At 41.3% G+C, this 24,712-nt stretch overlaps 1 protein-coding gene across 14 annotated transcripts in view; it reads right to left on the bottom strand.

Moving 5' to 3' along the window:
• Window positions 1-3,111: 3,111 nt before the first annotated feature.
• The window catches only part of pax6 (paired box 6), a 55,212-nt gene continuing 33,611 nt past the window's right edge, over window positions 3,112-24,712 (bottom strand). For 8 of the 14 annotated variants that reach the window (XM_016992866.2, XM_062979881.1, XM_062979765.1 and 5 more), the window contains 6 exons: window positions 13,154-13,312; window positions 11,774-11,856; window positions 10,827-10,977; window positions 10,570-10,685; window positions 5,718-5,868; window positions 3,112-4,197 (listed from right to left, as the gene is read on the bottom strand). In XM_016992866.2, coding sequence (XP_016848355.1) covers window positions 4,112-4,197; window positions 5,718-5,868; window positions 10,570-10,685; window positions 10,827-10,977; window positions 11,774-11,856; window positions 13,154-13,312 — 746 coding nt within the window. In that variant the 3' untranslated portion in view covers window positions 3,112-4,111. The remainder of the gene's footprint in view (window positions 4,198-5,717; window positions 5,869-10,569; window positions 10,686-10,826; window positions 10,978-11,773; window positions 11,857-13,153; window positions 13,313-24,712) is intronic. The other 6 variants (XM_062979747.1, XM_062979939.1, XM_062979799.1 and 3 more) reach the window with 2 other exon arrangements.

Here is a 24,712-nt window from a genome sequence, read left to right as displayed (position 1 = left end):
TTCTCTCACCCCCCCCCCCCCCCCAACTTTCCTGGCAATTTTCTGTGTCCCGTGGGATGCTTCAGAATTCTTCTCTTGGCCAATAGGCCTGGCAGGGATCTGAGCCAAGCCTTCTCTTCCCTGAGGTTTAGAGGGCGGCCACTTTTCATTGCTGGTTCGCTAACTCTCCCTCCCTTTGGTCCCAAGCAACCCAGCTTCAGTGCTATTAGTAGCCAGCCAGGGAAGTTGCCCGTACTCCGGTCACCAACAAAGAGGACTCCCAGCCACTGGGAACTCTAATAACAACAAAGGCTTCTCTGGATCTCAATGAACGAAGGGAACATATTACCAGTATGGCATAGTGGTTTGAGCCTTGAACCAGTACAGTGGAGACCAGAATTTGAATGTCTGCTTGGTTCTGAGGGACCTTTGAACAAGTCACATTCTTTCAGTCTCAGATGAAGGCAAAGGCAAAACTCCGCTCAGAACCAACCGTGCCAAAAAAGTTATAGAGGTTTGACTTGAAGGCATACAACACCATATACCGCCACTGTTGCTCACACTAGCTTTTAACCTATTCTCTGAATTGGGCTTCTGGATGAAGAACAAAATATCAATAAAATATCAAACGAAACATAGCAAAGAAGCCTCGTTTTCTGTACCGACTCCCACCTCCAACCCCAAATCGAAGACTGAGATTGCCTATCTGAAGAGTGAAGAATTCAAATGGGGTGCTAGAAGAACAGCCCTTTTCTTTGGATTTTTTTACTGCCTCTTTTGGGTGAAAGGATTACCAAAGGGTTTGTAATGGGAGGCAAAGGGTATTATTGCCTCATTTGACCTGCCTATAACCTGGCCCCCATGTCAGAGATGCAAAAACATCTCTGCTGTAAAATTCTTGCATTCACTTAGTCACACTTTCAAGCCTACCCAGATCTAGCAGGATGGTTATAGTCTGTTTTAGGGGTATTGAGGACAGAAAGAGGGGGTGTTAATTAGTTTTTTTTGGGGGGGGGTGAGGGGCACAACTGAGTTGTCCTCGGGTGTTGATGCAAACTAGTAGGAGCAAATGTTTGGGCAATGTCTCCAGTATATATACTTGCGCCTACTAGTTTTCATCTACTGGATAGCCCAGTTGTATATATATATATATATGTGTGTACACACTGCAAATATTTGCTCACATACACAGAGCAAATAGTAGTATGGTGATGGTTTCAAGGCTAAATAAATACATTGATGCCGAAGATTAAATGTTAATAATGATGACTTAATCAGAATTAGAAATCAAACGATAATTTCATGTAAGGTGTTCTAATTGTTATCCCTGTACAGCAATGTACTGCTCCCATTGTTGAAGCAGAGTTGCAAGACCTTGCTTCAAGGTTCTTGTGTAAATTCACGAGAGTTTCTTACTATTGGAATCATTAAACCTGTTAGGGGTATAAACATTTTTAAATAAATTACCAAAATATTGCAGAATTATAAACTGTTAAGGACATATATTGGGGAGGACAAAACCCACCCTGCACTTCAATAAAAATCAAAAGATGATATTGATTGAAAAGATATACTGCAATTAGAATGAAATAGAAAATGAGAAAGAAAGATCTACTTTAGGATTTCAAAATTCTCATTTATATCCAACTAAGAAAATCTCAAGACAGAGGAAATGGCATTATGAGATGCAGAATTAATAGGGCAATCCTATACCTCTTTACTCAGAAGTAAGCCCCATCAAGTCCAAGGGGACACTCTCAAATACATGAGTCGAGATTTATAATGTGAATAAACCAGAATGTTCTCTTTAGAATGTAGTCTGTACACAACTGAGGCTTCCAAGTAACAGGGATGCAGTATTATCCTATCCTTAAAATATCTCCTGCCTCTTGAAAAGAACAACATTGGCAGAAATGAATAAATGCCAAAGCAGTTTGTTCAAAACAGTTTTTTTGTTCTTGTAGAGCTCGCAAGGCAGTATGTTTCTTACACATTATGGGCACATCTATATTTTATCAGATTCTTCAACCTTATTTCAGCTCACATCGAATATATTATCTGTGTTTGAAATAAAGCCATGTTGCTCCTTGCACATTATGCTGTGCTCTGTTTGTCATGGAGTCGGTCTATGTATCTAGATGCTTTCATGGAGTTTGCAAAATAGCATCTGTCTCAAAGCAACCACAACTGCTCCAAGTTAAAGGAAAGTAATGTTTGTTTATACTGTGTTACAAATGCAAGAAAAGCGATCTTTTCTACTTCTGTCCAATGGCAGCCTGCAATGCCTTCCCTTTGATTCCAAACTCCCTGCATGTTGTATTTCACACTTTATTGGATCTGTTCTTCCTTGCCACTTTGCAAGTAACAGCTGGGCCACAATGAATCTCCTTCATAGATAGGGAAATGTTTATATTTAGCTGTCACTGACTACAACCCTTTGCTCTAGCCAAGCCCAATTTGCCTTGTTGTTGCCTGTTTGCTTCTCTTCTCTCATTATTTCTTGACATTCATCACTTCACTGTTGCCTACACTTGTGCAAAGTATATTAAAATATCCACCAGGTTATAAGTTCATTGGAAAACTACACTGGGAATGTGCTTTGTGAAAGCACATAGGGAGTTCATATTCTTGGAGAGCTTTGTTCTTGTGAACGCCCCAGTTTAACAATTAACAAAGAAAAGGTCCGAGACTGCAGTCTTGCAACCAAATATTCTAGGTTAATCCCATTTGAATTTAAATGGGATTTATTTGACGATAAGTGATTTCAGGATTGCAGCCTCAGTAAAGTAAGTAGCAAATGCTAATCCTTTCTATAAATGCACATTTATCTAGCAAAATGCAAAATTCAAAATTCAGACTTGCCTTTTAATTTCCCCTGTTAAATTTTTTTTCTTTACATATATTTCTATGCAACAAGAAAATGCTACCTTTATAGACAGATTTGCATATATAACCCTGATGACCCAGCAATCTCTTATGCTAAAGTTCCAAACCAAACAAGAAACTCTATAGTAAGCATTTCTTGAGACCCTCCAACACTTTAAAACTGAAAATAATGCCAACATAAGATTTGTCTGTATATTTAAATAATGTTAAAACCTAACAAGGAACAAAATTTGCCACACCACACTATAAGGTTAAAAAGAAAATAGTATAATAAAGGAAATACAAAGGCTTTGGCATGGTTTTTTTTTTACAATCAACAATGGTTAATTTCGATATGTCATTGTGAACAACTTCAAAACACTTAAGTTTAAAACTCTTGCAAGCACTTTTAATTGATTAGGAATGAATTCTAGATGCACAAAAATGATTGGACTGTGAACAGTAGTACAACTATAGCTAAGAACAATAAACTTTTGCCGACCAAAAAAGAAACGTTTGATGCATGAAAATGTGTATAAAACATCTATAGAATATTCTTGTCAAATATAAATGAAATTAACTTTATTATAGAAATCATTCTGGGAGATTTCTAGGGAAGACAAATACTTACATTTTGACATAAAACAAATTGGATTATATCGAAGACACAATCTACCCTTTCCCTATCAAACTTTTCTTCTTTGAAGTTCTCTCTTAACCCTTTGTTTGCACATAAGCGTCATCTGTTAATAACCTTTGGAAATTCCAACAGATAGTTTTCTTTCAGAAATCTAGTGTGTATTGTCCCAGGTTAAATTTATATGCAATGGAATGATACAAACTTGGAGCATCAGTCTGAAATCTATGAACAGATTGGTAGAAGTATTCGATATAGCTTGATAAAACTCTTAATTCGTGGCAAAGCTTGTTGATCATGGCTTCCTTTTTTTTAAAAACAACTTCATGACCAACACAAAAGCAAACATCCATTCAGTCTACATTGTTCTTTTTTCATTATAACATACAAATGCCCATTTACAAATAATACACCAAAATGAATAAAAGTTTGGGTACCAAAATGAAGATTTGTTCCAACTGATATAATGCCTTCAGTATACAAAGGTCCTTGTTAAAGTCTTTCTCCATGTGTTACATCGCAGGGCACAGTCACAGGGCTGAAGTACTTTGAAAGCCATTCTTCTTTTTAAAAAGACAGCTGATCCTCCAACTGTTGTCCATAGAGCAATTTACAAAATCAACACATGGTTTACTGTAATCTTGGCCAATACTGAGACATATCCGGTTCACTGCCGGGAACTTGAACAGGAACGGACACTCCCGGAGAAATAAGACCTGGGTTGGGGTGAAGAGAGGGGGGAAATGATTACATACCCTTACACACACACACACACACACACACACACACACACACACACACATACACAGACATATCCAACTTTTTATAGGCATGTCCTGAAGTGACATTTGTTGGAATGCCTTCAAAGTGTCATTTTCAAGGCTCTTTTAAATCTTCTTTTGTTTGTCTCTACTATCAAATATAGCATTGGTGTATGGCAATTGTCTGGTTCTCCAGACACTACTGGATTGCAGCCCCTAACATTCCTGGCTATTGACAATGCCAGCCAGAGCTGCTGAAAGTTCTACAACATAATCACATGTATTCCCTGGAATGAACAGTGTTTATGGAATTCAAGAAAAAGAAGAAACCCCCAAGACTTGCTTTCATGAGAAAAACAAGAGATTGACATAGGATAAGAATTAAATAGAATGACCAAAATTCACAGTCTGGGCAGATTTCTCATCTCTCTCTTCACCCAACTGTTAATTCAAGCTCTGTTTAATATTATAAGAAGAAAGGAATGGTTGTAGAGTGTGCTAATTGTTTTCCAATTGTGCTTCCTTTTAGCCAGGGGGATCGGAAGGAAGTCACATATTTTCCATGACTGCAGGAATATACAGTCATGTGTCGCTCTGCATATTTTGGGTGGAATCAGGTTTTAAGCGCACCTTTTGAATATGTGCTTTTCAGCTGTTATACCGATTCCACCCGCACTTTTTCAAAATGTCGTTTAGCCACCCCCGCTCCTTTTATCTCAGTTATTTCTGGGTTTTACTGCATGTGTAGAAGGGACCCCAGCCTTCCACCACATACACATATCTCTGAATGCCTGTTTTCCCACCTTGCATACAATGGGAAATAAATGTTAAAAATGTAAACACAGAAAGAGAAGGAGCATTCTACACTGTAAAATTAATGCACTTTGGCAGCATTGTAACTGCTATGACTAAATTCTATAGAAACCCAAAATTTGCATTAATTCTACAGTGTAGCTCAGGCATGGGCAAACTTTGGCCCTCCAGGTGTTTTGGACTTCAACTCCCACAATTTCTAACTGCCGGTAGAATTTTGAATATTTTAAACATATTCCACAATTATGGAGATGTGGGTAGATGTGTAATATCTGTTCTTTCTCTCTTATATTCCACTTTTTTTCCCCAAGAGAAGAGAACAGCCTCCAGGAAATAGTACAGTAATGAAAAATATCACCATTTTTAATTGGAAATCCCAACCCTCAATTTTACCATAGATATCTAACTATCACTTTTTGACAGAAAAACAGTAATCCATCTCTGAATAGAGGAACCAGATAAGTTTTCCCCAAACTTTAGTCTTCCAGATGTTTTGGACTTCAGCTTTCAGAATTCTTAACCTTTGGCCAAGCTTGGTGGGACTTCTGAGAGTTGAAGTCCAAAACTGCTAGAGCTCCAAAGTTTTGGAATCACTGATTTAGAACATTAGAGGAAGTGATCCCTGTTTATTATCCTTAGGGAAGAAATCCAAGCTTGCTTACCTGTTGAAGTGGTGCCAGAAGTGCCCATTGGCTGGCTGTTCATATGTGTCTGCATGTGGGGAGGGGTGTATGTATCATAGCTCCTCCCATTTACTGACGGACTTGTGGGCAGCATGCAAGAGTAGGAAGAAGTCTGGCTGGGTACTGGGGGCTGTGAGAGGAAAGCCAGAAATTAAAAAAATAATAATTCAGCATCATCTCATATCCGTTACAACTTTGTCTTCTTCACACAGCCATTTGTCATTCATAAACAATGTGCCCTCGCCCCACTTTTCCAAAGAGGTAATAGAAGTCCATATAGATTAACTGGCAGGCAGAGTGGTAACTTTTACCTAACTGCTTAAAAAAAGTAAAAGTTATTTTACCTAACTGCTTGGAGCCCCCAGATGGCGTAGTGGACTAAGTGACTTGAAGGTTGGGTTGCTGACCTGAAAACTGCCAGGTTCGAATCCCACCTGGGGAGAGTGTGGATGAGCTCCCTCTATCAGCTCCAGCTCCATGCGGGGACATGAGAGAAGCCTCCCACAAGGATGATAAAAACATCAAAACATCCGGGCATCCCCTGGGCAACGTCCTTGCAGACGGCCAATTCTCTCACTCCAGAAGCAACTCCGGTTGCTCCTGACATGAAAAAAAAACAAAAAACACCTAACTGCTTGCTCTGAGCACTGATAACTCCATACCCGCTTAGCTTCAACAATGTTATAGTGCTGGATGCTTCCAGCGTATTTACAGAGGTGAGGAGCTAACAATCGAGTAAGAATTCGGAGATATGCTCAGTTATGTAAACCCGCTGGCTAACCCTGGGCAAGCCATATACTCTTAGCCTCAGAAAAACGACTAAGACACACAACAGCAACAACAAATCCATGCCCTGAAGCTTTCGTTGTACTGGGATGCACTTTATTTTACACTTAAATATGTATTTCATACATCCAACAAATGTAGATTCAAAGTGCTAATCTCAATGGCTGCTGTGCTTCCCACGCTGGCAGAAAGCATTCCTTCAATTGAAGTTTCCAATTGACAAGCCTTATACCCCAAGCCTGGATTCATGTTAGCTCCCTCCATCAATGGAGCAGCATCAATGGAGAGGGTGAGGTGGGATTCCTATAGATACATCACAACGCCCAGAATATCCTTAAATTTAGATTGTGCCACTTTCCAAAACAGATTCAGAAGTGTACACACAAAGGAGGCCGGGAAGGAAGAAATGGAAAGCCTATGTCACATTTCCTCATTCAGTCTTATTCTACATCTCTCCCAGTTCAGGCAACTCTTTGGGCATCAATAATGGAGAATGTAAATAATTCAACTGGTGATGACAGCCACATCACGGAAGAGATGTGTATTCATACTCAATGTATGACAATATAACTCTTCTCTCTTTGTATCTTGGTACAATACTTGCATCAGTTAATACAAGCACTTAAACTGGTTCCATGAGGGGGAAACAGCTTAAATCCCAATGTTTCCTCTTCCAAGGCCCATTCATTCAGATATATATCCAATGGAATTCAGTGAGCTTTACTGCAATTTAATTTATTTTTAAATTAGCAAAACATTGCTAAGTGGTTAATATTTGGGCCTGAAAATGCTGAAGTATGTTCATTTCTAAATTCTTTTAATATTTACTAAGATGTGTACATCATAGTTTTTACTCTGGAGTTCATTGAAAAATAATGTTATTTACATTTTTGTTATAAATTGTTAGAAAATACTTTAAGCAAGCCAATGAAACATTCATAGGTTCAATATCTTGCTATCACCTCCATTGTATGAGCATAGTAATTATGAAGGCCTTGTTAATTGTGTTTCTTTTTTCCTGAACCAGTTTAGTTAGCTATAGGATTACAAGGAGGAGGTTTGTCAGTTCTATTCATCTTAACACAGCTATTACAACTGCACATGCTGTTCACATACCCCACTCCCCCTTGGGTATTTCTGGGGTGCCAACCAAGGTGTAATCCTACTAGCATTTTAATAAGCTTGGTCTTCTCACCAGTGCTATACTAATGAGTTTCTTTGGCTATATACAGCTATCTTATATATTTTCCTTTTAACCCACTGGATCGTTTACCTTGAATTTATATTTAGGAACCTCAGTTAACCTTCTCCACACATATTTTGCATAAGCTTATCAGATACTTCATTTCTCCCTTTCATAGTGTTCAGTATAAGGTTTGGAAATCTCTCCCCAATTCTTCACTTTTTTCCTCAGTTACATTCTGTATACAACCATTGCAATGGCACCTTTATTTTGGCTACTTTAAAATTAATAATGTTGATTGTTAAAAGAAGCATAGGCCAATATATATAATGGAATCAATCCCAAAACACATATATAATTCTTGGGCAAACCTACACACATACACAAACAAACTGAGCTTATATCCTGAGACTAAACAACTTGGCCTCAATTCAGAGACAGTTTATTCCATTTAAATTCCATTGAAATTTGTCAATCAATTTATAATATGAAACTTCCTTCGAGTATTCATGAAGTCCAAAGAGAATCCAAATTTCTATATAGTGCATTAGGTCATGTAAAATACAACCATGCCTACTAAAATCAAGAGGACTAAACAATTACAATTAATACAAATGCAGTTGTTAAGCATGGATAATTTTCTCTGAACAGGACCAATGGCCACAGTTAAATATAGAATTAAAGACTGTATTTGAGAGGAAATAAGCTCTCCAGGCTAAAAACGTACAGAAACAGGATTCCTATCATGTAGTCTTATGAGGAAATATTGATTGTGTATTGTAGCATGACAGAGCACTGGACTGAATGGCCCTTGTAGTCTCTTCCAACTTTATGATTCTGTGATTCTGTGATTCCCAGGCTATGAAAAATGCACCCTTGGCTGCCAAATTTCTGGTTGTTCAATTAAGTGTGTCTTTTCCCGATCAAACCATTATGCAGCTGCTCATTCAACAGCTACAAACCACCCAAGGAAGTTGATAAATTTGTCTTACAAATGCCTGATAGTCTATGAAATTGGGGTCTTAAGAACTCGCTGCTATAACTAAACTCTTTTAATTAATTCCATACTTAGTGTGTGTGGAATTAAAATGATCTAGGCTAGCTAGAGATACATTTTTCTCTATTAGACATTATAGATATCATGCTGCAGCCCAAAGTGAGCATGGCGGCATTCTAGCTGTAAATTTAAAAAGCTAAAACGACATCAAAAGATGAAGAGCCTATCCTTAAACACTTCTACTGGGAATTGGAAACAGTATCCCGTATTACTTATCAAAATGTTGGCCATGAATAGAACTAATACTGTAACATAACAAAATTTTGAACAGATTGAGGAGGAGCTTATGGTAATGTTGTCTTGTATTTTATATATTGTCTTTTACCCAAAGACAAGGTTTAAATTGACTTAAAGGGCCCTTCCACACAGCCCTACATCCCAGAATATCAAAGCACAAAATCCCACATTATCTGCTTTGAACTGGAATGTGGCAGTGTGGACTTAGATAACCTCGTTCAAAGCAGATATTGTGGGATTTTCTGCCTTGATATTCTGGGATATAGGGCTGTGTGGATGGGCCCCTAGTGAAACATTTTTTCTAATGCAATGAGGAGGTTCTCTGATTATTTTTTTAATTTCAGCTGTCTAGATACAGAAGCCAGCATAACAGCTGCCATGACAGTTTAACCATTGAATTCTGTCTCTGGATGCCAGTGTTAAATCCCCATACAGCCATGGAAAATCACTGGTTGACACCTTGAGTAAGTCTCAGTCTCAGAAGAAGGCAAAGGCAAACCTCTTCTGAAAAAAATCTTTTTAAGAAAACCCCATGATAGGCTCACCTTAGGGTTACTTAAAGGCATACAACAACAGCAAAGTTCAATGACTGGAAGTAATCCTGTTATCATTGTTAAACCATTGGGAATCAGAAACCTGTGCTTACTGGTCTACTGAAAATGACACAAAGATATACCATGGAAACTTCCTCCCACCCCTATTCAGGATTATACAGCACATATCAAATATTATCTCTCAAATACTCCCTAGCCACCTGTCATGCTCATGATGGTTAAGCAGAAATGGTAAAAGAATGTTTTAACAGATGTTTGCAGACGGTAATGATCTGACTGGCATGGGCTATAAGCTGGTCCAGAATGGGAAGAAGGTGGGAGTTATTCTAGAATAATTAGCACAAAGTGAAATCTTCAAGAGGGGCTTAGGCTTTCCTATTGGCATAAACAGTCTGATAATAAAACATGGGCTCTATCAAGACTTTACAGATTCCTCTAGATCGCATCTGCGCCCCTTAGATATTGTTGGAATCAAATGCCCATTATTCTTAGACAGGATAATTTATGGTGAGGAGTGATGCCTTTAGTTGTTCAGTAAAAAGCCTGGAGGGATGCAGATTCCTCACTGTCACTCTAAATTAGGGGTAGGGAGCTTCAAGTCCTCTGGCCAAATCTGCCACTCTAGAATCCCAGTCTGGCCCTCTGAGGTCCTCCAATGGCCACACTTCTTCCACCAGGGCTCCACCATTGGGTTGTTTTCCAGCTTTTCTAGAGGTTTCTTCCCATTGCTGAAGGTTGAAATGTCTTTCCTAAATTAAAATTTGATGGTAATTTTATTCCATCTTTTTGACTTTTGTCCTACAACCACCAGTAGAATATGGTGGCAAGATCATCTCTAAAATTGAATTCAGACCTTGGAAACCAACAAAAAAAAATCCCCCACTCTTGCCATAGACATTTGAGAACTTCCCCTATGGGTCCAGGATTGACATTTGCTCCATAAACTACAAAGTTCTTCCCCGTAACCACACTCCTCAAGAAGAACGAGAGAGTATATTAGTGGATTATACTTACTTGCATAGGCAGGTTGTTAGCCATTGTGAAGCTAGGCATGGGTGGCAAAGCACTGTATGTGTTTGTTAGCGCGGTGTCTGTTCTGCCCAGCATTGAACCTGATGTGAAAGAGGAAACTATAATAGAATAGGAAGATAGACAGGATGGAAGTATTAGTTTATGCTTCAATCAGATGACGATATGACTGTACAGGGTGTTTGGTCATATTGCTCTGAAAGGGTGAGCGTTTGGTCACTATATTTCTTAAAGCACATTACCAGGTGTTGTGGGCTGTGGGATTGGTTGGTAGACACTTGTGCTGAAACTACTGCTGATGGGAATATGACTGGGGGTGTTGCTGGCTTGTCTTCTCTGGTTCCTTAGCTTCTCTTCTCGTCTCCACTTGGCCCTCCGATTGGAAAACCACACCTGCAAATGAAAGAACTTCCCCATTAGGAGGATGCAAATCAGCTAGTGTTCGATCGTCAATTCATGCACAGGGCATGATGTGGCACTTCTCTAAAGTTTAATATCTTTCGGTGCAAATGTGAATCCTTCACAAAGACTAAGACAGGATTTTCTTTTGGGACAACTCTGCCATGAGGCAGAGCACTTCAAATGGCACATGTTGGAACAGTAAGCAAAGGTATTGGAAGGAAGAGTTGTGTATGCAATCCAGTTTGTCCTCAGTCCCATCAACTAGCCTGGTGCCTCAGGTGCCATAGCTTCCTGTCACTAGTGCGATGCTAAGATGCCATGGCCATTCCAGTGAGTTTCCATGTGAAGGACTGAGGTTAGCTGAAGGAATCTTATCCTATTCATCAGTTAGCAAAATATTTCTTGCCCAGGTCTGATCTTCCTGAAGAATCTCCATCTAATTCTTCATTTGTTACCACATGATTAAGGATGTAGCAAGAGACAACGAAAATCGTTTGTAGATGAGGTGAGTTTCCATGAGGGCAGATTAAATGCAGATTTGTTGCTTATCCTTGGAATATACATGCAGAACTTGATGAGATTTAGAAGAAATACTACTAGGCACATTGCTCATTGCTGGCGAGAAATCACTTTTCCATCTGCATGCGTGATAAAGAGGGGCACACTGATGTTTTCAGGTTAGTTGGACCCACTTTATTGTATATTTCCCCCAGAAGGCATCAATGTGCCCTTTTTATAAAAAGGGAAGAAAGGGAGGGAGGGAAATGCTGTACAGTCACTTAGATACCTGTATTCTTGCTTCAGGCAAGTCTATTTTGGCAGCTAGTCTCTCTCTGGCAAAAACATCAGGATAATGAGTTCTCTCAAATTCTGGTCAAAAGGAAACATAATAGAATTAATGTTAAAAATAGGCTTCAGGGGAAAATCACCTCTTCCTTGCAGCTTTCCGAACATAACTGAGTGCACTCTGTGTTTTAAATCTTTGATGAGGAATGGTATTGCAGAAGTGCTTTGGAACAAGAAGATATGAACAGTGTTTTTCAAAGGGAGGTGTTGATGTTCTGTAGCTCCATGCACACCTATATTCTTACTCTATTGGATCGTGTAATTAATAATGAATTGATTGTAGATTATCCCCAGTTATTGGTTGTGAATTCAAGAAATGGGGTGTGTTTTGAACAGGTATCGTATAAAAACTAGGACAGCCTTTCCTATTCCAAAACTGAAGCCTCAATTAGCTAATATATGACAATGTCTACACAACATTGTGGCAGTTTAATACAGTTATAGCAGTTTTAACTGTTTTAATTATAATTGCTTCATCTTATGAAATCCTGGGATTTGTAGTTTAGTGAGGTACTTAACTTTCTTTTGTTGAAAGCTTCACTGCTGTGGTGCAAGGCAATACACCATGGCTCTCCAGTGGGAAAATTCTAAATGCCTCACCAAACTAAAAATCATAGGATTCTGTAGGACTGAGCCATAAAAGGTGGAGTAAAAGTCATCATATCCTGTCTGATCTTGGATACTAAACTGGATCTTCTCTGGTTAGTATCTGGATGGGAGACCACCAAGAATATCAGTTGATTTTGACTATATTTCAGCAGAAAGAGCATGTAAAAATCTGAGTATTCCTTGCCTAAGAAATCCCTGTGAAATTCAGGAGAGTGCCATTAGTTGGTAGACTACTTGAAAGCACACATAATATGAAATGTCTATACACAAACCCCATTTGAGGAAGGTGCTTGAAATTCAGGCTCCTAAGGAGGGGACTTGCATAAAAGCAGAAGGAAGTCAACTATATTTTGGTGATAACTGAATTGAATAACACTTGAATGAACTGTAAACCTTATCCCATACCATGGAGCCCGAGAAAAGGAAGTGTGAGACTGCAGTTAGGAGTTCAGTAATAATGACTCAGCCCATGCATATATATTGACCACACTAAAGCTTTTTATAGCTTTTGGACTGCCAGTTTCAACTGTTATCTCACATCCCTTGTCAATTCCTCTCCCAGCATTTGAAAGATGCTGCAGGTAGGAAAGCCCTTGAGAATCGATGTACATCAGCAGCCTTATGCAGAATGTTCCAGAAGAATCAGGAAATTTCCATACAGTCCCTTTGTCCTGACTTTTCCATGAGGATAAAAGAGCATGCATCAGCTCACCTTTCTCGAGCGCTTCAATTTGTTCTTGGGTAAAGGAAGTCCGATTTCTCTGTAACTTCCTTTTCAGCTGGAGTCTCATTTGAGCTTCGTCTGAATCTTCACCGTTGGAACTGATGGAGTTAGTATTTTCAGCCCCTCCTTCCTGTTGTGGGCAGCCATCTGCAATAGAGGAGGCAATACTCAGGAAAAGCAGGTTGAGCTAATATGCGATAATAAACACAGTCAGCCACGTTTACAGACCATACTGAAGTGACATTCATCCAATGGCTCAGTTGGAGGCTCATTGCAAACCATATGCTAAGCCTCTTATAGCTCAATCCCAACATCAGCTAAGCCCAAATATTTGGATTTAAATCAATTTACACTCTGATCCAAACCACATTTGCATGGTGACACAGGAGTCCATATGGCTCATTGAAATCGCATGTTGTCCTTTTTGATTCCCTTTTCTATTATGTGATATGGAACTATTCTCTCCAAAGCAGAAATGTAGGCTGAAATCCAGGAGAAAAGTCTGCAGATTTGGGAAGTGTGTGTGTGTGTGCTTGCATGGCAATTATATGTGCAACTCAAATAGAAAGAAACTTATTAGGATTGGGAGCATTATTCTCATGTTTTGGCATTCTAGATTAAATTGGTTCTGCTCAAGCTAGTGATCCATAGACTGGGCTTGGTCCATGAGTTATCATTTGCCAATCTGCAGTAAAGAAATAAATGATTGTAGCCAATAAGCATATATGTGGTACTGATCCCTAATACATGTGGGTGGGAGATAAGTAAGCCTTCTATATCAGATAGCTTGACAATCTCTGAGAGGCTTGATATGAGGCAGTGACATTTGGTCTATAGTGAAGTACGTAGGGATCTCAAAAAACTGAGAGTTAAGATGACGAATAACTGCAATGCTAAAACATTTATCAGGATTTATAGGTAGGATGGTGGCTAAAGAAACTGGGAATTTCTCCTCCTGACATATAGAGGAGGTCTGAGATGGGGGAATAAGATGAAAGAAATATTAATATGTAAAAATCTGAACACAGATCATGTTCAGATAGAGAACACTCTGATGTATAAATGTCTAAACAAAGACATTTTACAATATGAATTAAGAATGGATAAGAAATGGATAAGATTAAGAAAGTGTATTTATTCTAATAACATACATAATATCTCCTCTGTTTAATATAACAAACCAAAAATAGGTTTTGGGTAAATGTGGTTGTGATTTTTCCAAAAATGCCCTCCAAAAATACTCTCTTTGTGGAGTTTGTGTACCTATTGCTTCATTTAAAATAGTGATGTTCCATATTTCAGATTATCTATAATCAGTAATCCCTATCTAATCAATTAGATGTTGATAGGTTTGCAGAAAATGCTATTAAGAAACCAAACCAAGCTTGTAATCTTTTTAAAAAAATATTTATCTAGTTTTGATTTGAATTCTGCACAGTCAATTTCATTTTAAAGGTTGTGAATTTAGAAGTGCCGGCATTGTTCTGCAGTTTTATTCAACTATTGTATGAGTGTGCATTGCCTTGACACCTATTACAGAGCACAGCTGTAATTATATCATCACCAAGAACAGGCTATAATTGCTGAAAATGGAATTTTATATTTAGATAAAAGGACTGTCCATTCTTTGTAATGTGTTGCACCAGAGAAAAGTAAGATTTCTTTTAAAATTTTAACATGTAATTTTAAAAAGAAATAGTAGCGAGTTCACTAAGTAGCTAAATATGCTATTCCGCAGCTGAGCGCTTGGCATATCATTTAAGTGGCACATTTTTAATTAGGGCATTTCCACCACTTTTAATGTAATTTCTATCATTAAACAAGAGAAAGTTTTATTGTTTTCACATTGCTGCTGGAGGTAAAGATGTACTCATGGTCTAGCTGTCTTTCAAAGTGTCTGCAGACACTGAAGGGAAAAGGGGGAGGTGTTGTGTGTATGTGTGTGTTTTACAAAAGGAATGGACATTTCTGTAGAGGCAGAGGAGAGGTTGTCAGTAAATTAACTCTCTCTTTTCTTTCAGAGTCTAATTCAGAGTGTTTTCAGTGCAGTTAAATGAAAAATAGAAGGGATTCTTTTGACACTTAAATGTGCAGGAATGAGAAGAAAAGCGGGAGATAAAGTTAGGTGGAAAATAAAAACAAGAAAACAGTTTTTCTCTTTTTTCTAGTTTAGTCTGGAAAACACACACATATGCATATATAAAACATTATTTGTGGGAAACATACTTTAAAGTAATATTGCTGATAATCAGTTAACAATGGGGCCTGGCCTTCAAAGCCAAGCGAGAATTGTGACAGGATCTGGTCGGGATCTTTTCAAACACTCTGAAATGTTTTAAAACCCCAACTTTCTCCCCCATTTAAACAGTTGGATTCATCTCCAGTGGTCACCATATGGGCGTTTGGAGATCTATTGAGATGACCACCAACACTTGAATAGCGAGGGGGGATGCCTTTCACCAGGGACACAATGCCAGCCGAGTGAGGGAAACTATTAAACTCTTGGGGCAAAGAGGAGGGTTGGCAAACTTTCGTGGGCAGAATTTTGAGGACACAATCAGACCGGCCCAACAAAAGGATTCTCTTGAGGCGTGCAGTGGCCCACATTGTATCACAAGGATCTCAGTCAACAGACTTTTCAGTGAAGTATGTTAACCTTTAGGCACTACTATCATTAATCACTGTCCCCTGGGCTGGGCTACTCAATGCTATTTAGGATTTTTTTTTCAAAAAAAATCTTTTCTATAGGAGCTGGGGAAAAAAGAAAGAACACCCCTAAACTGGTGAATAGGCCAGCTCCATACACTGGGCCTGTTTACTCAACACCAGAAAAAAGCGGGGGAGGAAAAGGGAGGTAAAGAAGGGGAGAAAATGAATTAGCTAAGATTAGAGAAGCTTCAGCTAGCAGAGAAGGGTCCAAGACAAGGGGCCCGTTTTTTATTTACTAACCAACATTGGATACTGACTTTTTAAGTATTTTCAAAGTATGAGCACTCCAAGGTTCAAATAATGATGGGTTGGGGTGCTATTAATACCAGTGATCCTGATCTTTCTTTACTTTTCCTTGCTTCTGCACTTTCCAAGCAAGGTGTTTGGGGATCTCAGAAATGCTTCTTACAATACAACTTGGATTCAGATTTAGAGCACTGAGTAAACAAACACATATTGAGAATTCACTCAATACCTTGGGATTGGCAAAGTTGTAATTTTGGACAACTCTCCAGATCTTCCCACTAGAATAGCTACTGTCTCCTGAGGGCTGCGGCAGCTCAGGACAAGGCACTATAGATATATTCCTTTCCTGGGTGCCAGGGACACATTCCTTATGGTGGAAAAGGCCTAGCAGCCTACTCAGAACTGAGGCTTTAATTCCTGTGCTTGGAACTCAGACACCAAGAAAATCAAAGGAAGAGGTTATCAGGAGATTTGGACTTAAGGTCTCAGAATTTCTGACAGTTGGCCAAGATGGATGGGGCTTCTGAGAGTTGAAGTTCCAAATTCTTAAAAACCAAAAATTGGCAAGCATTGATGATGACCAGCAGTTGTTCTCCAGGTCTTAAAATACCAGCTCCCAGAATGCCACCTGGCCAAGTTGCTTGGGACTTCTGGGAGTTGAAATTCCAAAAAATGAAGGGCCAAAGGTTGGAGGACCACTGCTGGACAGGGATATTGGCCATTAGACATTGGCTTCTGCTTTTTCTACCTATGTTGCCTCTCTCTAGCTACATTGACTTCTTTATCCTTTTACCTCTTTAGAAGATGAGACTTAGTAAGTTAATTAGCTCCAAGACCTTTTGTATCAAGAATGTATTTCTTTTACTTCAATAAATATTTTTGAACCTAAAGTTCTGACTCTGCAATCCTAAACCATCCTAAGGAATAGAAGCTTATTCCAGCTCATTACACTTAAGTTTCTGCTGGTTATGAAGTTTACTTCTGGCACTCTGCTATATTTATTATTGGATCACCCCAAAATAACTGAGGGTTGTTTTGAGCCTAATAGCTCAGATTCCCCAACAATATGGTGGCTCAGTTAGGGCCTGGGGTGTATCTTGCAACCCAGGACAAATTCACCGCCCATATTTGGCGACACTGCAAGAAACAAAGAGCCCCTGCCCTTTCCAACACAGTTAGAAGGGATTCCTCTGGCATCAGGGATCTAGGACGCAGGGGGCAAAAATGGACTGAGCTCCAAAATAACCCCACCTCAGCCAGCAAAGGAGGAGAAATAGGGCGCGGGGCTGTCTTCCAGCCAAGATCAGCACGACAGTTGGAAAGCAGGTTCCCAAAAGCGCCCTGGGGTTCCCTTTGGAAAAGACATCCTTAGGATGCGAACAACCCCCGCCCAACACACACACACACACACACACACACACGATCACAAATTGGGTTGGCCAATTCGATTGAAAGGCTTCCATCTCTCATTGATACCGAGATCAAGGGCGCAGAAAGAGAAAGAAGCCTGAAACTTTTCTGAACCCTTCCAGCACAACAGGTTTCCTCGGGGTGGACTGCAGGGCCGGCCTTCCTTAGATGCCCGGACGAAGGAGTCTACATTCAGCTGTGTGGATCGGAAGGGTTTTTTTAATCATGTCTGAAGCGACTTCAGAACATACTGCAAGTAGCTTCTGGTGTGAGAGAATTGGCCGTCTACAGACACGTTGCCCAGGGGACGTCCGGGTGTGTTAGCATCCTGCTGGAGCAGGCATGGGCAAACTTGGGCCCTCCCTCCAGCTGTTTTGGACTTCAACGCCCACAATTCCTAACAGCCTGCCAGCTGTTAGGAATTGTGGGAGTTGAAGTTCAAAACACCTGGAGGGCCCAAGTTTGCCCATGCCTGTCTGGAGGCTTCTCTCATGTTCCCGCACTCAACAGGGGTGGAGATAAGGAACTTTAGAAAAATATAGGACAGGGTCACCCTTCAACTTATAAAGGGTCACCCTGCACTTACAAAGTGCACCCTACGAATGACATAAGACACTCCCCACAGAAGTCCTTGGGACCCCCAGAAGTCATTGAGGGCCAATTTTCAGGCAATTTCCCCCCAAACTAATCCAAATCTTTCAAAATCACCCAAAAAATGAGGAATTTGCTCTTCCAAACAGCTCAATTCTCCCAAGACTTGATTTCTCCCATAAAAACATGGCAACTCAAAGTTGATGCCACAAATCTGGATGCATCAACAATGATCGCAAAGCGCGTCTGCGGACATAAGGAAGGAAGCAGCCCGGATTCCTGTTGGCTTCCCGCTTCCCCGCAGTTCCTTCCTCGGGAGGAGAACCCAGGGCACCGAATAACAGGAAATAAATATATTGCCCTGGAGGCACCAGATCGGGCTGATCTTGGAAATGAAGGTGGGTCGACTCTGATTAGTCCTTCCGAAGAAAGAACGGACCAAACCATCTCAGAGGACTCCTTCCCTAACTAAGACCAGTATGGTGTCCTTTGCTAGCTCCTCTTTCTCGCATAGAATAAGCATTTTGCAGAAGTTTGGGAGGCGAGGGGGAAGAGAGGGCTGTGCTGTGTTTATATAACTGATCAACCAACCAAGCTTTCTCGAAGAAGGAGCAAAACAGAGGAAGGGAGAGGAGGAAAGCGAGCCAGTCTGTCCATCTGGGGTAAACAGCGGCACTTTCCTTTCTTTCTGTTTGTATCTTAAGGCTAGCGAGAAATACAAAATCCAAGACAAGAAACCCAAACACTTTCAGCCTCGGTCACGCTGCACTTTTCGAGACCTCAAAGGCCCCTTTAAGATCAGTGGGGAGCTCCCCATTGACTTCAATAGGCTGTCGATTGGTGCCCTAAATCAAGGGCTCTTCATTTTCTTTAAGAAGCATTTATGGCAACCTTTTCTCTGGTCTCCATTCATTCTCCTGTAAGTCCCTCTTCAGACACACACACACACACACAGCCTCCCCCCTTTCCCTCCCCAAAAACGGCGTCTGTTAACACTACTTAAAAGTGTTGATCTGGAAAGGCAGATATATGTTTTCTTAAAAATATAGGGAAAATTTCAAGAAATGTCAGACAATTAAGATATCTTTCTTTCTTTCTCTCCAAAGGGGACTCCCTGCTTTTAAAAGCAGCCGTAAGAAAGGACTGAACTCAATGGCCCGTTCCACCTTCTCGAGACCTAATCCGCAAGAAAGCCAGTGAATATGCCGTTCCTATTATCCTATAGCGAGACCATCTGACGCTGGGCATAGGATTTGTTTCCAGGAAAGAAAAAAGGGGAAGGGGGAGAGGGAGCGAAAAATAAAAGACGCTGGGAAATAAAATCATGCCTTACTTTCTTAGTGTCTTAACCAGTGAGGCGGAAAACTAGCAGAGGGGGGAAAAGAAAGAAAGCAAGATAGCAAACCGATTGCGGCACCTTTCAGCTGCGGAGCCGGGATCAAAACAGTGTAGCATCTGTTGAAAGAGAAAGTGTCTAAATCCTATAGAAGGCTTTAGTCTTTTAAGGAGGGGAGAGAGAGAGAGAGAGGAGGCGTGTGGGGGGATTGGGGGGGGGGGAGATAAGAAACAGTGATCCCTAAAACCACTAAATCACTGGAGAATTTCTCCCGGATAGAGATGTCTCTTTTTGTTCTGTCAGCCCTCATGTTTCCATTATTTTATTCACTGCTGCATGGCGTTTATCAGATTGAGACCATATTTGTCCCCCTCTGAGACCTAACCTTGCCTTATGCTTTCGGCGTAATGGACTCTTAAAATCCAGCAAGACAGCGATGGGTCTGAGAAGAGGCGGAGGAGGAGGAGGAAGGGGGGGAGGGAAACATTAGGGCGGCCCATGAATATTCCCGGGCAAAGCCGGTTGTATTAATTTTAATTTAGCTCAGAGTGGGGAAGAAAAAGGCTTTGCCTCCCCGCCCCATCCCCTTCTTTTTGCGCCTGAGAGGAACCAACGGTGTGGGTGGAATTCCTTGTTTTTCCCCAACCCTTTTTGTGGCAAAAAGTGATTAATAGGGGTGTCAGGCAACCCAATAATAAACACGTTGGCCTTCAAAAGACATCTGTTGCCAGGTAAATGTGCTCCACCAGCGTCCTAGGCTAAAAAAAAAATCAAAGTAAAAGAGGTATTTCCGACTTTTCCTGGCCCGAGGAAATAGGTCTGGGCCCAAAACTCAATAAGGGGGCTTTTACTCCCGTGTAAATATCTCCTTGCAGGAGGTCTGGAGGAGTTTCCAGTGGTGGGATCGGCTGAAGCATCAGCAAAGATAGCTCCCATGCAAAGTAATGGGGTAACCAAGCCCCTCGCTGCCTGGCGGATCAGGCCCTTGCTCTCAAGGCCGCGGGAACGAGCCCGACACCTCCAGAAAAGAGAGGCGTTCAGACCAAAAGCAGAGTCCCCGCGGAAACCTTGGCGAGAATTCTCCCTTCAATGTGTTATGGAAGGGTTGCTAGAGATGTCCTCCTTTTAAAAAGGCATGGGAAGTTAGATCTGAATGGAGTTGCTGTGAGTTTTCCGGGCTGTATGGCCACGTTCCAGAACAGAAGCATTCTCTCCTGACGTCTCGCCCACATCTATGGCAGGCACCCCCAGAACTTGTGAAGTACCTCTGAGGATGTCTGCCACAGATGTGGTCGAGATGCCAGGAGAGAATGCTTCTGGATCATTGGCCATACAGCCCGGGAAACTCACAGCAACTCCATTCAGATCTAACTTCCCATGCCTTTTTAAAAGGAGGACATCTCCAAAATGGGATTTTAAAATTTCGATTGTTTTGCTGAAATAATCGAAGCTAGATCCCTTTTCCTGGAAACTGACAGCGCCGGTTGCAAATGCCAGGAAAGGAAACCGGAGGAATTCGAGGATACGCGGGTTTTTCCCTCTCGAAAAGGATGTTAACGTGGGTTCGTAACATCTCCCATTTCCTACAAAACGTGATAAAATATGTTCAAAGGGTAAGGATAAACGTCCTAAACCGTAGAACCTCCATTTCAATGAGAAATGCTGGGCGTGGGATTTCATATCCCGACACCTCTCGCTAAAGAGCCTCGCGAGGGTGGAAGAGGAAAGAGTGGAAATGCCTTCCCCCGACAAGACCGGGAAGACCAGGAGACGGGCTTCAGGCCCCTAACGAAAGGCTTTCTTTCCCCGCCGCTCGCCCTTTCTCGGGGATGTCCCACCCTGTGCCAGAATACTCGTTTCCTTCAAAAACTTTCATATCATAGAGTTGCTGTGAGTTTTCCGGGCTATGGCCATGTCCCAAAAGCATTTTCTTCTGACGTTTCGCCCTCATCTGTGGCAGGCATCCTCAGAGGTTGTGGGGTCTGTTGGAAACTAGGCAAGTGTGGTTTATATATATCTGTGGAATGTCCAGGGTAGGAGAAAAAATCTTGTATGTTTGAGGCAAGTGTTAACGTAGCAGTTGGCCACCTTGATTAGCACTGAATGGCCTCAAACAGACAAGAGTTCTTTCTCCCACCTTGAACCTTTCACAGATATATATATATATAAACCTAACTTGCCTAGTTTCCTACAGACCTCGAAACCTCTGAAGATGCCTGCCATAGATGCAGGCGAATCGTCGGGAGAGAATGCTTCTGGAACATGGTCATACAGCCCGGAAAACTCATATCAACCCAGTGATTCCGTCCGTGAAAGCCTTCGACAACACATTTTCCTATCGTACTCAGTTCTCTAGCAAAGTATCCGCAGCATCTTCTTGTCTGGTGGCCATTGCCTCCAGAATCAGAATCGCCCCATGAAATTGTCTGTCTCTCCCCCCCCCCCCCCCCCCCGCGATTTTCAGCATTGCAGAGTGCAAGACATTTACATTTGCTCTTGTGGTTGGTGTATGCCTTCAAAATAATCTCGGGTTTGTCACGACCCATTTGGGCAGGCTTATCTCGAGAGGGATTGCCATCCTCTGAGGCCGAAAAAGTGTGGCTCGCCCAAGGTCGCCCAGTGGCTTCTTCCATGCTCGAGTGGGATTGAAACTCTGGTCTTATCCAACACTCAGAGCAATAACTCAAGCAGGATACCTTCCCATTCCCTCAGTCCTTTTTCCTGCTCCTTTTCTTTTGGATGTAGAAAGCCTACTGCTTTCAATTGCTGTAATGCTAGAAATGTGAGGAAATTTTCGGGAAAGAATTCTTGTTTGGGGAGTCAGTGTCTTAACTTTGCCCTCCTTAGGTGCAACCCAATCGAAAGGGTCTCCCTCCACTGGGTCCAAGCGGCCTTATTTCAACATCTGACGACCTTCGAAACCAACTTCCCTGAGAATCTAGACTGCAGGCCTTCCTTGAGAGCTTTGCCCCACTCCCTACAGTGAGGCTTTGTTGGGGTTCATCCCTGAAGTGCACAAGTCTCTTGTGTCATCAAGTTTCCAATCCTCAATGAGTAGAGACAGGGCCAAGCTGAGGGATTCCGTTTCCCGCATTCCTATGCATGTTTCCCAAAAGGGCTTTGTCTTTCCTCCTCCTGCTAGCCACTGTCTCTCCCCCACTTTGATGTTGTACCAATGAAATTCTATGAGGGAACTTCCTTTTTATGTTTTATTGCCCTGGCCTGGCCATGTGGCCATTCGCCATTTTTCAGTCTTCTGCTTCTCTTTCTATCTATGAGGATGCTCGTTTTGCCCTTTTACCTCTTTAGAAGATAAGATTTAGTAAGCTAGTTAGCTCCAAGACTTTTTCTATCAAGAATGTATTTCTTTTACTTTAATAAATATTTTTGAAGCTCAAGTTCTGACTCTGCAAAGACTGGAATCTATTCTAGCTCACCTCAGGTAAGTTTCTGCTGGTTCTGAAGTTTACTTCTGGTACTCTGCTAAAATGACCCCAACCGAGGGTCATTTTGAGCCTAGCAGCTCAGATTCCCCAACAGCTAACGATGCTATAAAACCCATAAAGACCACACACCGAAGCCCGGATTCTAAAAATTAAAACAAAAATAAAAAGGGAGGTTCCAGAAAATCACCAAGTAAGTGATCTCCCTTACAAAGAAACGCTGCCTCCAAAGAATCAGGATGCTGACAATGGTCTGAGTCCAAGCGATTTTAAGGGGACACGGGGACTGGAGCCTTGAAGACTCGACATTCAGTTGGGTCGAGAATAATTGTCACTTTTCTTTTCTTTAGGGTCGGGTACTAGTCCTCCCATTGGAACTGGAACACCACCGGATAGCGATTTTCAAAATGGCGCGTTTAAGGGACTTCCGAAGGGGAGCACAATCCATCGGGAACTTTTCCTGAGTTAAACCTTTTGAAAAGTCACGAAGAGAGAAGATGGGAGCGGAATCGACCTTCCTTCTCTGTGACTTAACGCGGCGAGCCTCGCCAAGGGAGGGACACACCTGGATGGCCACCCTCTCCTCCGGGGAGCACCTGAACTTCTTTAGCTATATCCTTCTATCTCTCTCGTCTGCGTTTCTGTTATTGCGTGCCTTCAAGTCGGTTCCGATTTAAGGCGACCCTATCACATGGGTTTTCCTTAATGGGTCTTTATGGCCAGGTGGGGATTCAAACCCTGGTCTCCAGGGCCGTAATTTCAATACTCAAAGCACCACATCCTGTCTGCATACCAGAAAATCAAATCTTTCTCTCTCTTGCTCTCCTCTTCACCATAACATTAATCCATGACTGGGGTGATTTCTATGGGTGGGAATGTCAGTTTAGATTCAATTTCCTTCCTTTCTTCCTCTTTCTTACATACGGACACCATCTACAGGAGGGAAGTCCTTGCTTGAAAGAAACCATTCGCCTCAAACGCGACACTGCGGACCTCCCCCCCCCCCCCCAAAAAGCCGATTTTAAACCAAAAATATGCTTCAAAATATAAGGGGCGGCTTCCTTCTGAAGGAACACTTAGAAAGGTTGAGTTTCATCTCTGAAGTGCACACGTCTCTTGTGTCATCAAGTTTCCAGTCCTCAATGAGTAGCCAGTCTAGAGTCAGGGCCAAGTTGAGGGATTGCTTTCCCCGCGTTCCTATGGGTGTTTTTCCCAAAAGGGCTTTGTCTTTCCTCCTCCTGCTAGCCACTGTCTCCACTCCTCCTTCGATGAAGTAGCAATGGAAATCTGTGAGGCAACTTCCTTTTAAACGTTTTATTGCCCTTAGCTGGCCTTATAGCCATTCGCCATTGTCTTCTGCTTTTTCTTTCTACGGATTTCGCCTCTCTCTAAGCAAAAATATGGCTGCATTGACTTTTTACCCTTTTACCTCTTTAGAAGCTGAGACTTAGTAAGCTAGAGCTCCAAGACATTTTCTATTTCTTTTTACTTCAATAAATATGTTTGAACCAAAAGTTCTGACTCTGCAATTTTAAACCATCATGATGAATGGAAGCTTATCCTATTTATGTAATTACTGTACTTATACCCTGCCCTTCTCACTCCCGAAGTCTCAGGGCGACTTACAAACTATGGCCATAGTTCAATGCCAGATTCAGACAATAACAATCACAGTGAAACACAATATTATAAAACTGTAAAAAATACATATCAGTCATAAATTATCTTTCAAATGATTAAAACGTATCAAAAGTCTAGCACCAACTGAGCTTGGTAAACATTCAAGCCATTGCTTTCGCCTGTTCTTATGCA

This window comes from Anolis carolinensis, chromosome 1 (genome assembly GCF_035594765.1).
Source record: "Anolis carolinensis isolate JA03-04 chromosome 1, rAnoCar3.1.pri, whole genome shotgun sequence".
Taxonomy (NCBI): domain Eukaryota; kingdom Metazoa; phylum Chordata; class Lepidosauria; order Squamata; family Dactyloidae; genus Anolis; species Anolis carolinensis.
The sequence above is the reverse complement of the archived record's forward strand: the minus strand, read 5'-3'. Positions and strand labels throughout refer to the sequence as shown.